We start from the raw sequence: 14455 nt of genomic DNA, 5'->3' as shown, positions 1-14455 counted from the left end.
TCTTTTTTTTTCTTCTTTAAGGGGGGAGCACATCGCCCCGTTCGAAATATTCTTTGTCTCTCTACATGCATGTTCTTCTAACCATCGTACCAGTATTATTGCAACTCGATAGCTATTAGTATTTGTTGAGGAGGCTTGTTCTCGATCAGCAGCGCTTGACAACACAAGTGGCCTTGGTATACCTTTTTATATGTTTTCTCGCCGGCCGGCGCGTCATGTTACTTGTAGCACACAAGAAAATCAACGCATGCAGTGTATCAACGAGATAAATTCTTATGTTTTCAGGGTCCCATGTGCCGCATCCGCGTACGTAACGCAGTAGTGCTACAGTACTTTCAAAGTGCGTAATTTGGCAGGCAGCACGCCGCCATTTGAAGTCGGGGAAGGCACACACATTGAATATTCAAGCACGAGTTGACTGAAGTAGACAGCCACTTTGCGATTCAGCTTCCCGCCCAAGATTGAATCACCACGTGATAGATGATGCATTAAATAAACGGCTTTGTTAAGAGTTCATTCAACACAAAATAACTCGGACCGTGTACGAGGCAAAGCGGTGGGCAATATTTGAGATGGACTACCTGCTGACTAAAATGACCTATAATGTGCTCTGCCGACACTTTTCGCACAAAAATTTTACATTACTTAACCTCTCATCGCGTTTTGTCTCAGCCGTAAGCAGAAGCAAGTCTCTCTTAACACCTGCGGCAACAGATGTGCTACGCCGGAACAAAGGCTACGCCTTAAGATGCGTGTCAGTAAAGCATCTACCACTCAGTACGCTTGCTTAAGCTTTAATGACTTGTTTTATGTTACGACGAACTCTGCTGTCGATTTACGTTATTCTTATGACAAATGAAGCAACTTTGTTGAACCAGCCACAAGAACAACACGAGTGAGTGGAATACAGCGAGCCGGCGCCGGTACAACCAAAAGTGGCGCCGTTGCAACGCCTCGTAAAACCGTTCAACTAGGGGCAAATCGCATTACAGGTCGCCAAGTTGCAGTTTAATTGCCCTCGTTAAGGAGCAAAAGTTTTTCGGAACACCTCACTCGTGTCGATACGGGTGTTCGAGAAACGCTTTGTATATTACTGAAGGCAATTTGATCGACGCGCTCAAACACACGGAAACAGGGCGCAAAGCGATACATTATCTCTGATGCACGCATTGCTTGCTCTGAGCACAAGTTCACGCTGTGTTGCTCTCGACCTTTTATATATTCGTTTATCTTTAGTCTAGCGTCCACTTTCTCTCTCTCGTACATTTCTGACGAAGCACGAACGCTACTGCTGTATATCTTGGCTACGCATGTAGATGTGACAGTTCTGGCCCACTAAACTTTGTTTCATGCATAAGTAGAGTTAATGATGAATAGTGTGCATTTTCTTGGTCTGGTGCATACTCATGTAGCAGGAATCAACCTGCATTTATAACACACATGTAAACTGCACATGGCTGTTGACATGAAAACATGGAAACGCCACCATTACTTTTCTTAAAGCTATAATTTCTGCTTACTAACACAACTCTAAAAACAAATTACAATGCCTTCACATTGTCCATAAATCCTATAATTAGGTATACCCGCTCCTTTAAGTCATACACTTCACATTTGCTTTAGCTCTGGTTCAAATGTACGCACTTTTTCTTGCACCAGCATAGACGAAGTGGGTGGCGCCTAAGCGTACTTATCACAGCATTATTAGCATAATAAAAAACACAAAAATGTCAGAATTAAGGCAGAGATTACAGATGTATAGGCAGTGTCATGCACTAGCTGTGGTGCCAGATAGTGTCTACACAAACATTATAAACAAATATCAGTTCAGTATTAGACTTCTAAAAGCATTAACATAAGCCAAAACATTAGTTGTATATTAAATCAGGTGAGGCAAGCAATCAATAAAAACGAGAAAGATGCAACATGCTCTACTACTTAGTGCAGGAAGCAAAAAAAAAGCAAGTGCTCAAAAAGATGTGTATGCATAATTTCAACTTGAGTTTCTCCCAAATGGTCTTCTTTCCACTTAAGAGCCTAAGGGCATACCCTGTGTAACGCAATACCTACCTTGCTTTTGGACTTCTGTGACAATACTATTCAAAGCCAGATGAACAACATAGTTCAACATAGTTTCTGGATTTAATTGGTGTCCCATGCATTCAAAAGTAATTCTCTGACAAAGGAACAATTTTTTTACTCAATTTTGGGAGAGCTAGTTGGGAAAGCAATTGTTTGGTGAGAAAGGATCACCAACTTTGCGAGCACAATGAAGCTTGCAGTTTCTCAAGGTACCATGATTGCAGTAGAAGGCTTTTTTCACTGTCTTTTACCTTGCATTCACCTTTTTTTGCACATGAAAATGCTGTTTCAACATAATTTTCATGCAGCAACACTGGAATTGAAATTTTTTGGAGAAAGATGCAACCTTGCATCTTCCTCTAAAAGAAATTAGCATGAACAGTGAAAACTGCAGATGATTTCTTTGCCTGAAAAAAAAGAAAATGCAATTTTTCTATTGCAAGCAGGGACAGCACCATGATTTGTCTGTTAAGAGAGGTGAGGGAATGGGGGGGGATATACAGCTTGACTCCATTTTCATTGGGGGTGCAGGATATTAGCTTCTAGAAAATTGTAATATTAGGTAAAATGCTTTAGCTTTGGATGGCCATGAGTACCACGTTAGATAGTTTCAGATCACCCTCAAGGAAGGTGAATGGAACACTTCAGAACATTGACAAAGCAAACATGCTCCTGCCGAATGATGTTTCATGATTGACATAAGTGCCCTAAAGCTGATATTTACTTCTGAATGCTTCTGAGTGACCAGACTGCAAAAGTTCAGTTTTCATTTTTTTTCTCTCTACCTCTGCTAGTGCCACTTAACCTTTCTTACTTCAGTTCTTGGTGTTGGTTGTCTGCTTTCTTGCTGAGTGTAACACAAACAGTGGCTTTATATTATATGACCTTAGTCCCCGCTCTTCCTTTCAACTGCGTGCTTACTGAAGAAGCACTGCAACAATTTGATTTATTTTTAGCCCACTGTATGGGGTTTTATATTGGCACATCTAGATATTGTACCGAGTCTTTTTCTGCTGGTCCTTCCTGGTTGGGTCCTGATGAAAGTGAGTGAGAGTTACTATAGGGAGAACTACATGTTCTGAAATGTGTGCACTTCGTGTGTACATATCGAGGCTCAGCGAACCTGATGGCACTCCTTGATGGTTTGATGGGGGCCAGAGGGTTGGCTGCCTTTTCTTAAGACACCCCATATTACAAGCATCGTTTATTATTTCCAAGGCTAGTTTTTTCCAGAGAGAGAGAGAGAGAGAGAACAAAAAATTTAATCAACATAACTCCATGCATGCTCCACAGATGCTGGAGGGCCCCAAATGCTGTAAGTTATCTTTGCTTGCTCAGTACACACTAAAGCCTTTATTTTGTTTGTGATTGTACACTGTTGCTTGTGCCATTTGGCAGTTTTATATGCTGTATTGATATGGTATTTTTTGCATACTATTTCAAGAGTTTTCAGTATGCCATTCACATGTTCGAAGCAAACTGTTGACCTTGTCATTGCTGTACCCAGAACTTTTCTAGGGAGGTCAAATGGTGGAAGGAGAAAACTTATATGCGTACAAATCTTGAGGAAACAGATGAGGCAGGGTTGAAGATATTTTGGTGGAGAGCTTCAGCATGGTTGGCTGACCGCTTGCTATGCCCCCGCTGAGCCTTGTCCACAGGAAAGGCTCCAATAATTATTGAAGTGATACCTGCAGGACCAGTATTGTGTGTTATATTTTGGCTTATACACATACACACAATTCCCCCCACCTGCCTGCACTCACAAACACACACATCCTGAGAAAACAGTGCAGTTGCCTTACACTTTGCACCAATGCAGTGCACTGCCTCATCCACATTCTTCTCACCACCACATGTGCTAAGATGCTGCCAAATAACCAGGGGTCTGCAGCACATCAGCCTTGCAGCCTGGTAGTCATTTCAAGCCTGTAGGCAAAGCAAAATGATGTAGTGTTTGGTAATATGACATCTTCATAGAACCACAACACACTATCTCACCAACTCCATGCAGCACAGTGAAAGCAATGGGCCCCCTCAACAAACAGGGGATTAAGATTGAGGGTATGGCTCAAAGGCAGAAGGAGGGATCACCAACTGTGTGCTGCTAGTGTACCTATCTCCCTTCTTTTAACCAGAGTCCTGCATGAGATGATTAACAGTGGATGGTGGACAAACTTTGCCTCTTGTTCTCGTACCCAATTTGGCTTACGCCGTAGCTTTCACTACTCTACGTAATGTTGGTGAGAGAGTATAAATAAGTAGAGATGTGCAGATATTTAAAAATTTTGGATAACGAATCAAATATATTTCTACTCGATTTGGTTCTCAAATTTAATAGTTGAGATTAGAAACACTGAATGTTTATTGAATAGTATTAAAATAATTAGCATCGCCGAGAAAGCACTCGAAAAAGAAAAAGCCAAAATAGCGAGTCCATTTTTCTTGTTTCCATCCATGAACTATATTTGTATCTAATGCATAGCTCAAGCTTTTTATACCACTGTGAGCACATTATTATCTCTGGCAATGTTGCTGCTTGATCCTCACACAACACCGATGCTCATAGAGCAACTATCTGAAATTATTATGATATAGTTAGGGGGGCTTAGGTTATCTATTGCATTCTATCGTAGAGCTTTCTTGTGACCATGCGACTCTGGTACTCTCACTTCGTTTGTGATCCTACCATTTTGCTAAGCAATCTGTTTAATTTCAATGCCCAACTTTTATTTTAGGCAATCACAAAATAGCATCCCAAGTACTATACGAGGTGTTTCTGAGAACTTTTTAAGGAATTTTAAGAATTTCCCGAGGTAGATAGCACAATTCTAGTCCTTGAGCTGGTCCTCTCGAAGAGACTGACATTACTTGCATGATAAACTGAAATGTGTAATCAACTAATTAACAAAGCTTCACTAATTAAGTTTCTAGCTAATTACCTTACGACACACATTGCAATTTACAAATAGCAGCCGGTGAGACTGCAAGGCATATCCACTTGAAAAGAAACCTGTGGATAACACCATTTTCGAGATATGTGCCATCAAACTTGCGGTAAAAATGTACTGTTATTACATGTTTTTAATAAAATGTTGTTTTATGCATTGAAGCACAAAAGTAACTGGATCGCCAATGTATGTCTTTGCATATTTTGGGAATTAATATATAAGAACTGGACTCATCTGAGAATTTGTTCCAAGTGGATCTACCTTGCGGATCCTCGCTCCCCCCCCCCCCTCACCCACACAAATAATAAATTACGAACAGGCGGATGTCTGATTTTTCCTTTATTAAGTACTTCTCTCCACCTTGCAGGTTTCCGCAGAACTATTACGTCAAATTGCAATATGTGCTGTGAAGAAATGAGTTGAAAGGTAAATTGGCAAGTTTTGGTTAATTAGACGATTAAGCATTTTTATTTTCCGTGCACATAATATACACCTATTTGAACAATCCAGATAAAGGATTAGAATTGTGCTATCTGGCACAGGCAATTTTTAAAAAGTGGTTAAAGACTCCGCAGAAACGCCTGGTATAGTCACTGCTACCTATATCAGAACTTACTTCCGTACACAATGAAAAAAAGAACACCTCAAACTAAACTCTATAGTCACTGATGTATAGGATTTTATTTCAGTGCATAGCCTTCCACTTTTCTTTTTCTTTTGAAATTTATGACTGTTTCATATGAAGTGCTGCGGAAACCAACCACTGTAATGAAAGAAGTTGTCTTAGTATTCAAGAAGTATTCAATTCATATTTCATTTGTTGTCATTGCTCTTCAGTTCATATTCAATTTAATTTTAAAAATTGCAATTTACACAGCTCATAAATAAGTTGATCTAGGAGAGCTTCTTACACATATTCCCCCAGCTAAACTACATCTGGGTGATGAAATGTATATAATTTAGTTTGGAGAGTACAGGTACAGCACATTTGGCAACATGCTTTGAGTGCATTTTCACTTCTCCAACAGTAAGAGGTCGCGTTTTCAGGCCACAGTTGCACATACGTGCTACCAAGGGTAGGCATCTCCTCATGAAGATGCAAGTTTGATTAGCGCCCATTTTTGCTACACAAGTCAACTATATGTTTTGCTTGCTCACGCTAACTGAGGATAACTGCAATTTTTTGCCCTTGGCATTAACTTTAGGCGTGTGTGAATAGTGATTTTTTTAAACTGAATCGAATATGAATCGAAGAGTGCCAGAAGCAAATCACATATCATACTTTTTGAATAGTTCTTGAGTAATGTATATCCGTTATCTCAATTAATGTAAAACAATGTTCATATCCCAGTATTTTTAATGCTAGCAAGTTTCTTTATTACATAGTACATTATGAAGTGTTGTTTATTAAAAGCACAAATGGAGCATTAGGAGCAAACAAGTAGTTTCTTCGCACACACAGTGCTCTTCAGAAAATGTGAATGATTGCTGTACGGCCTGCAAAGTATGGCTACCTAAGTGATGTAAACTGCTTCACTACGGAAGTTCTCATGTTTTATGTCTATACTATGCCCGTGGGGGTGAAAATTTATCATTCTTTTGCTCCAATCTTTTATTTAATTGGGTGCCGTTGACGTTTTGAATTATTCAAAATGTATTAAATATATTTGCATTTACAAATAGTGACTATTCGATTCAAAGGCCAAATCAAATAGGACACTGTTCAATTCGTTATTCAGAAGTTTAGAACATTTGCACACCCCTAACGACCTTACAGCACCTCAGCATTAGCAAAAACAAGCAGATCTAATAGCGGAATCACCCTGCTGAATCACAGCAGTTCAAGACAACATTCATTTGGGCTAGATGGTGCATACTTGATTTAGGAAGGAACAGCGCCAACTGAGACGATCACGAGAGGGAGAACGAGACAGGACAAGTGCCAACTTCATCTATCTTTATTCACCGAAAAAATCAGCAAATATAAGGAAAACCACAGACATGCGCACAATGACTTTAATGCATCATCTGCCAAACTGTTCTAGATAGGACATTTCGCTTTTGAAGAGGGTCACGAAAGTATCACTAACACAGTTTTTTCCTCTTTTCTTTATATGGAATGCTTCCGAAACCTCATGTGCCTTTGTTTCTCTGCTTCCGCCAAGAATCTTTATCTTCCCAAACCGCGGTTCACACTTCTTGCAGTACTGGCATTGTTTTCGTGGTGAATGTTCTGCCGCTCGGTCACACGCAGTGCAAGTTGCACAATGTTTCGAAAGATGCGCACCTCCTTCTTTCAGCGACCGCACATGTTCAGCTGCACGGTCGTTCATGCATCTACCCGTTTGGCCCACATAGGTTTTCCCGCAGGTCAAAGGTATTTCATATACCACACCGGTGCAGCACTTTAAAAACTGCTTGCCATGATTTTTGTTGCAGCTGCTCCTCGTACCCTTGCTCGCGACGCGGGCGCAGAGCTGTGCTTGTTTTCGAGGAGCCGAAAACACGACTGTGACGCCGTGTCTGTTTGCCACCTTTTTCATATTGTGGGCTATCCTATGTACATACGGAACCACTTCCGGCTTCGCAGCTAGTTTTTCTTGTGCGCACGGTTTCTTGACCATGGCACCTTTGATTTTTTGCTAGATCGCTTCAGCCACTGCTGTGATAACTGTGCTTGGGAACCCCGCTGAAACCAACCTATCAACTTGCTTGTCAAAGCTCGCACGCATTGCATGGTGATACGATTTCACGAGGGCAGACTCAAGACAAAGTTTAGCAATGGAACGTTTTAGTTTTTGAATGCACCGACGCGTAAGGAAGAGGCTCCTTTTGTGCTCGAGGTGCGTACTGCCAACATACATGATCTTTACCCAAGGTAATGTTAATGTCTAAAAAACTGTAATTGCCCCTGCATGCCTTATTTAGTTCTGTCAGAGATGCTATAGAATTTAACGGTGCAGTAGAGTTCCAAAACTTCTCTGGCATGTTAATAGAGAATTTTACCTTGATGTGACGTTTCTCTCTTTTGAGAACAAGTTTTATGGGCAAAGACAAGGGATTTGTACTCGATCCTGCGTAGCCCCAGTGCTTGCCAACATTTTCTTAACCTGTATTGACAGCGCCTTGGAGCCAATTTTAACAGGAAAGGGTGTACTAAAAGTGTTCAGGTATGTTGACGATTTTTTAATAGTTTTTAAACTGAACGTGTTGACTTACACAGATGGTGTAAGCACTGTCCTAGACAGTTTTAAAGAGGAGGGACGGTGGTTGGTATTCACGCATGAACTACCCTTGCAGGGGCGATTACAGTTTTTTGGACTGCACTGGTGCGGTATATGAAATACCCTTGACCTGCGGGAAAACCTACGTGGGCCAAACGGGTAGATGCGTGAATGACCGTGCAGCTAACATGTGCGGTCGCTGAAAGAAGGAGGTGTGCATCTTTCGCAACATTGTGCAACTTGCACTGTGTGTGACCGAGCGGCAGAACATTCACCACAAAAACAATGCCAGTACTGCAAGAAGTGTGAACCGTGGTTTGGGGAAATTAAGATTCTTGGCAGAAGCAGGGAAACAAAAGCATGCGAGCTTTTGAAAGCATTCCATATAAAGAAAAGAGGAAAAAACTGTGTTAGTGATACTTCCGTGACCCCCGTCAAAAGCAAAATGTCCTATCTAGAACGGTTTGGCAGATGATGCATTAAAGTCATTGTGTGCATGTCTGTGATTTTCCTTATATTTGCTGATTTTTTCGGTGAATAAAGATAGATGACGTTGGCGCTTGCCCTGTGTCGTTCTCCCTCTCGTGATCGTCTTAGTTGGCGCTGTTCCTTCCTAAAACAGCAGTTCAGCACATCCATAACTGCCTGGACAGTAACAAAAAGCTCAGTTCATTTGTGCTGTAGCTGCATTGTTACAGAAAAGTTTTACAGAAGTGAGTGCTACTGAGGAACTATAATAGTTCATTTTTAAATTCTGTACCTCTGAAACTGCTAACTTGGTAAATGTTTCAAGTATGTGACAACAAGCTAGCTTGATGCAGGTTTCCTGACAGGCAACTGCAACAGGCAGAAAATTAGGTGAACTGCTGTTGGATGTGTTAATAAAGTTCCAGCCGACAAGCCTGCATACACTCAAGCACTGACCACACAAGCATGCTGCACCTGCAAATGGAGCTAAACAATCTCGTTGAGCCACTCGCAACCTTGCCGGCATGCTGCAATACACACCCACGTAATATACCTCAGTTACTGCAGACATCGCCTCCTCTATTTTTTCAGTGCCAGTACAAGTTCTTGCTTCAGCATGGGAGCCGTTCGTGTGACTTAGTTCAGCGAGTTGCTGCAATGTGACGCTACTCAGATGGTACAACTGGTACGACTTCTTGCGTCACGCATACGTCTGAGCACGCACCGCTGCCTTTCTGATAGAGAAGCGGTAGGCGCTCTGTCCCTGCATCTATCAGGTCATCGCACGTCTGTTGGTGTTCCTCGGACTTCTGTCACGAGGTGCCACCCAGATGGTACACCCCCCCCCCACTGTAATGTAGGCGCAAACGCTAGCCTACGGGGGAGAGTAGCAAAGGACGATAGGATCAGCCGCATTTGGCTGGCATTGAAAAAAAAAAAAATAGAGGAGGCGCTGCTGCAGCAGACTGCACTTGCAGAAAATAAATCGGCCAAATAAAGGATTACTTGCCTGAAAAGATAGCGCACAACCATTTTTAAGTTTCAAGGTGGCCTGTACTCTGTCTTTCTTAGGGGGCACAGAGATTTACTCATTTTCCCATCATACACAACTGTTTCAACATTCACCATCTCCCAAGCTGTGCTGTGACAAATGCAATGCAGAAAAAAAAATTCATGATTCACCTACTAGTCAGCCATGATGCTGAGAAGCTAGTCACCAAAGCAGGTTATTGGAACTTAAAAACATTTATTGTGAGGGGCTGTACACAGAAATAAATATGACAACTGTGCCTTGAAATCCCTGTTATGCAGACAAAACACTGCCCAGTACTTCAAAAAAAAAAAAAAGCTTTATAAACATGAACGTACACTGCATTCCAAAATGCCTCCATGTATATATAGGGGTGTGCCATCTAACTTGAGAAAAACTTTTAAAATATGCAAATGCCACGTAGCTGGACAGAACCAAGGTACTGTTATTTGCCATCACTTGGAGATAGATTATTTTTTGCATTTTGCCTAATTACATTAATCTTAACGAATCAACTTCTTAAGTATTATAATCAGATGAAAAGTGTCTTCTCTCATGCTTGGAAAGACACTTTTATCTAGCACATATTGAGCAACAGAAAGCTGTATCGAGAGTCGTTCATGTTGCTCTACAATTTTCTCATTGAAACTTTTTATCTATTTACAATATTTGAGAAGTTGATTAACACTGATTATGTAATTAGGCAGAATGCAAAAAAATAATCTGAGTGTCTCCAAGTGACGGCAAACAACATTACATTGGTTCTATACAGCAATGTGGCATGTACATATTTTTAAAGTTCGGCTCAAGTTACGTGGGACACTCGGTATATGGCACATATAGCACTATAAGTAAAGCAAAAATTTTAGGAAGGTATTGAACATTGCATGGTGACACAGCTGTGAGTTTGACCATGTACATAAGCACCAGCGAACAGCTCCAGCAGCTTATGTTAATGGCATGAAAGGTTTCTTGACCGAACAGCAGGCACAAAAATCAAGGAAAGGAAAAAAAGCATGGGATAGCAGGGAATGGTCACACTATATGACAGCATCAAAGTTCTCTAGCTTTTCAGAAGGCAGTATCAATTCCCATTTTTACTGTAGGCCTTCATTCCTTTGTCTCTGCCCTACGCATAGAGCAAGACAACCCACAAATGGATAAACAGAAATGGATACAAAACCCAAGTGCTTTTTCCATAGTCCACTTATTTTATTCCACATCTGCACTGAAAATGCAGATTGCCATCACCAAGGTAGGTGAGAAAACGTGGCTATGATAATCAATGTACCATTACAGGACATGTCCTTTCTCCCTGGTTTGGATCATTCCATCGACGCACTGAACACAAACTACAATATGTGAACCATGTTCACAGAAACTTGAAGTACTCGATGAAAATAACGGAAATCTTTCCATCCATTCAAGGAATATACACGGGCAACAAGCACTTATATGTATGGAGACAAAGAATCAAGTTCTAGGCAAATGGTAAACTTAAAGTCCTTTTAATTCAACCAAATACTCCAGCTCCATGAGCATGATATCAATGTACTGTTCACACTGGTGACAATGCATTCACAAACAGTGCCTTAGGGCATTCAATAACTTCGTTATGACAGGAAGAAAGAAGAATCCATTCATTTTCAGTCATTCGAACTGCACATAAAAACAATAAAAGTCCAGTCATATATAATAACAATGTTGCATGATGAGCAGTATGTAAATAATGACACCTTTGAACAACACACTGAAAGTCCCCCTTCAATGTTTTGATTTTATAAATAGCATCAATGTCTTCAATTAACCTCTTAATGCCACTAATGACTGCCAAATCATGCCGGTTTGTTAGTTTTGCCTCATGCACACTTTAGGAAACCACATAGTCAAGATGCATGAAAATTGCCAGGAAGTATGAAAGGCAATAGCACTTCTATTAGATTGCTTTCAGCAAAGTAATTCACAAATAGCAGTTAGCTCATAGTGAACATACTGCAGTCCCTGTGCATCACAGAGGCTTCCAATCAAGCTAATTTTTTTCAGAAACTGTCCAGACAGTGCATGTAATTACAATGCATATTTAAATCAGCATGTGTTTTTTGAAATAAAGGTAGGAGCTCATTACATATATTTACACACTGTACAACTTCACACATCTTTTACCTCCATAACTGTAACCACCACCATCACGCATAGCACACACACAATGTTTGTGAGGAAACGGCACTAAAAAGATCAAAGAATAGATGAATAACACAACAAATGCCAGAAGCAACCAGATTAAGAGAGCCACTTTGCCTTTCTCAATGAGCAAGCACAGCTGTTAAACAGTAAAAGCATGAAACAGAAGTGAACAAAAAGTAAAGAATGCCATGACCCACACAGCACATTACGGAAATTTCATGAAAAACAAAAGTCAAAAGAAGGATAAAACAGGAATTCCAGTGAATATGCATAAAGATGCTGACTAGTACATAGCATAACTTAAATGATGAGGTGTTGTTTATATTTACAAACAGCAATAATGTCAAAGCTTGAGAAAACTGAAAAGTTGCTCATGCTACCTGCACAAACAGCTAAAACAGACACAAAGGCACACATAGCCACACACTAAGGCAGTGCAATAAGTGTTTGCTTTTGTCCACTTTCAAGACGAACTATGTCCACACCAAAAATGTGGTTTGCACACGTGGTGTGCCTGCCAAAAATGTTTAAAAAAAAAGGTGGGGGGGAGGGCAAATTTCTCAAACACAAACCAACTTCACACTCTGTGTCATGAACAACCAACCATGTGCACTGGTCATGCAGCAAAGGAGCCAGTGTGCTCTGAACAGTTACCATTCATGTATCAGATGAAAAAATTTTCACACTATTGATCAACTTGCATCAGCGTTGCACACAACCACGTCCACCAAGCAGCACTCACAGAAAACAGGAGAGGATGAAAAAAAAAAAGAAGAAAATTGGCAATTCTACAACAGCTGGTGTCTTGGAGATGCCTTCGCTTAGCAAGCTGCACCACACAGCTTCACAACACCCAATGAGTCCTCAAGTTCACTTCCCCCGGTGCTGTGAGGCTCCTCGTTGGCGTCGCACAGAAGACAGAGGAGGCAGATTAAAGGTTGAGCATGCGCCGGGCTGTCTTAGTTCTGCGTGAAGCAGCACGCTCTGGGGGTAAGCTGGCAGGTGTGGTCTTCTTTTCTGCAGTGTCACCAGTTGGTTTGCCCTTGGTCCTGTGCGCACTGTCAATGATGGCCTCCAGGCAGCGGCCAAACTCCTCCAATACCGAGCGCTCCATTTCGGCAAAGGGCCTCTTGAGACGCTCGGCCTCATCCGCACGTGCAAGCAGGCACTGGCAGGTGGCTTCCACAACTTCCTGGGTGATGAATGCAAACGGCAGCCTGCAGACAAGTATGAAAGTTTGCAGAGTGAACGCATGCAATAACACTTCATTTTCAGCCTCATGTTGACTGCACAAGAAGCCAATCAATCAAAATGGGGCTGTTTGTGAAGCTGCATAAGGACAAAGCAATTAAAACAAAGTCATGCGAGTTGTAAATTTATTTTGTAATACAGCACAAAGAGCAGCAAGTATGAAAAAGTCCCATTGTTTCTTTCTTTTTAGTTTTTGTACCTTGGTGTGCTGTATTACACAATGAAATTCTATGGTACGACACCTTCGTTTTGATATTTCAAAACCAGACTTGAAGCTTAATATGAAACCTAAATTGTGATGTGAGGTATTATGATAGCTGTTGAATAGTTACCATAATACTTCACAACAAAAAAGAAAACTAGAAAAGTACCAGTTAGGAGGACGTTGGGCAAGGAGACATAACCTCTCCGTTAATATTTACTGCATGCTCGATTAGGAGGGCTTAGGTTACAGTTTAATGAGGAATGTCCCAGTAAACCAGCGTTGTTCAACAAACATAAAACCCAACTAGAGAAGGTCTGCATGAAACTTGAGTTCACATTTTTTCACATTAAATATTATGTTCTGACAGCTATACATTCTTAACAAAATGCTTTACCTGACTTGTAACTAATTATATCAGTAGAGCATGATCATTTGTCACTAAAAACTTTGGAATTGAAAACTTGACAGGCTAAAGTGTGCGCTTGATGGCAAAAATGGTACGGACTTAAAGTGCCAGGCAGGCCTTACATTGCACGCTGTTGCCATGACAAAGCACAAAAATTGCAAGAGGAATATAAATGGTCAGTCAAATATAAATATGCACCTCCTCCTATTATTTAAGAAGGCTTCAGAAATTTCTTGTTCCTGGCAGTTCCATTGCTTAAAGAGGTCCTGAACCACCCCTCGGGTTTGGTGGAAAAACATAGCCCACAAATAGCATATGCTGCTGTGAATATCTCAGCCAAATTTTGTAGTCGTGCGTGCAATGTGGAACTCGCAAACAGAGCGCGAAGTGAACTTTTTCTCAACCCCTCTCTTTTCAACAGATTTCACTCCTTTTGCGCGCTATAATTCATCATATAGCATATTCCCATACACAGCTGCTATTGGACAATAGCTGACATCAATCAAAAACTGTTTTTGGATTAGTGTGCTCCTTCCTACTGTTACTTTGTATATTTATTGACACAGTTTGATAAACAGATTGTAGTGAGAGAAATTCTGCTTACAAATTTCAATAAGAATTATGTACTTCCGGAAGAAGCCAACTATCCTCTGC

At 40.9% G+C, this 14455-nt stretch overlaps 1 protein-coding gene and 1 long non-coding RNA gene across 13 annotated transcripts in view; one reads left to right on the top strand and one right to left on the bottom strand.

Moving 5' to 3' along the window:
* The first annotated feature begins 183 nt into the window (after positions 1-183).
* On the top strand, positions 184-13100 carry LOC135906712 (uncharacterized). Of its 2 annotated transcripts, XR_010565811.2 has the most exons (4): positions 184-895; positions 3376-3397; positions 5401-5459; positions 12963-13100. It is a non-coding gene; the product is annotated as an uncharacterized lncRNA (long non-coding RNA). The 2 variants fall into 2 exon arrangements; XR_010565812.2 differs by lacking the exon at positions 3376-3397.
* Positions 11248-14455, bottom strand: part of LOC135906706 (protein lin-54 homolog) — a 99217-nt gene continuing 96009 nt past the window's right edge. For all 11 annotated transcript variants that reach the window (XM_065438276.1, XM_065438278.1, XM_065438281.1 and 8 more), the window contains one exon: positions 11248-13156. In XM_065438276.1, the coding sequence (XP_065294348.1) occupies positions 12871-13156 (286 nt within the window). In that variant the 3' untranslated portion in view covers positions 11248-12870. The remainder of the gene's footprint in view (positions 13157-14455) is intronic.

The sequence above is a fragment of the Dermacentor albipictus genome, chromosome 1 (assembly GCF_038994185.2).
Source record: "Dermacentor albipictus isolate Rhodes 1998 colony chromosome 1, USDA_Dalb.pri_finalv2, whole genome shotgun sequence".
Lineage (NCBI taxonomy): Eukaryota > Metazoa > Arthropoda > Arachnida > Ixodida > Ixodidae > Dermacentor > Dermacentor albipictus.
Note: the sequence above shows the minus strand (reverse complement) of the source record. Positions and strands in the feature narration are given on the sequence as shown.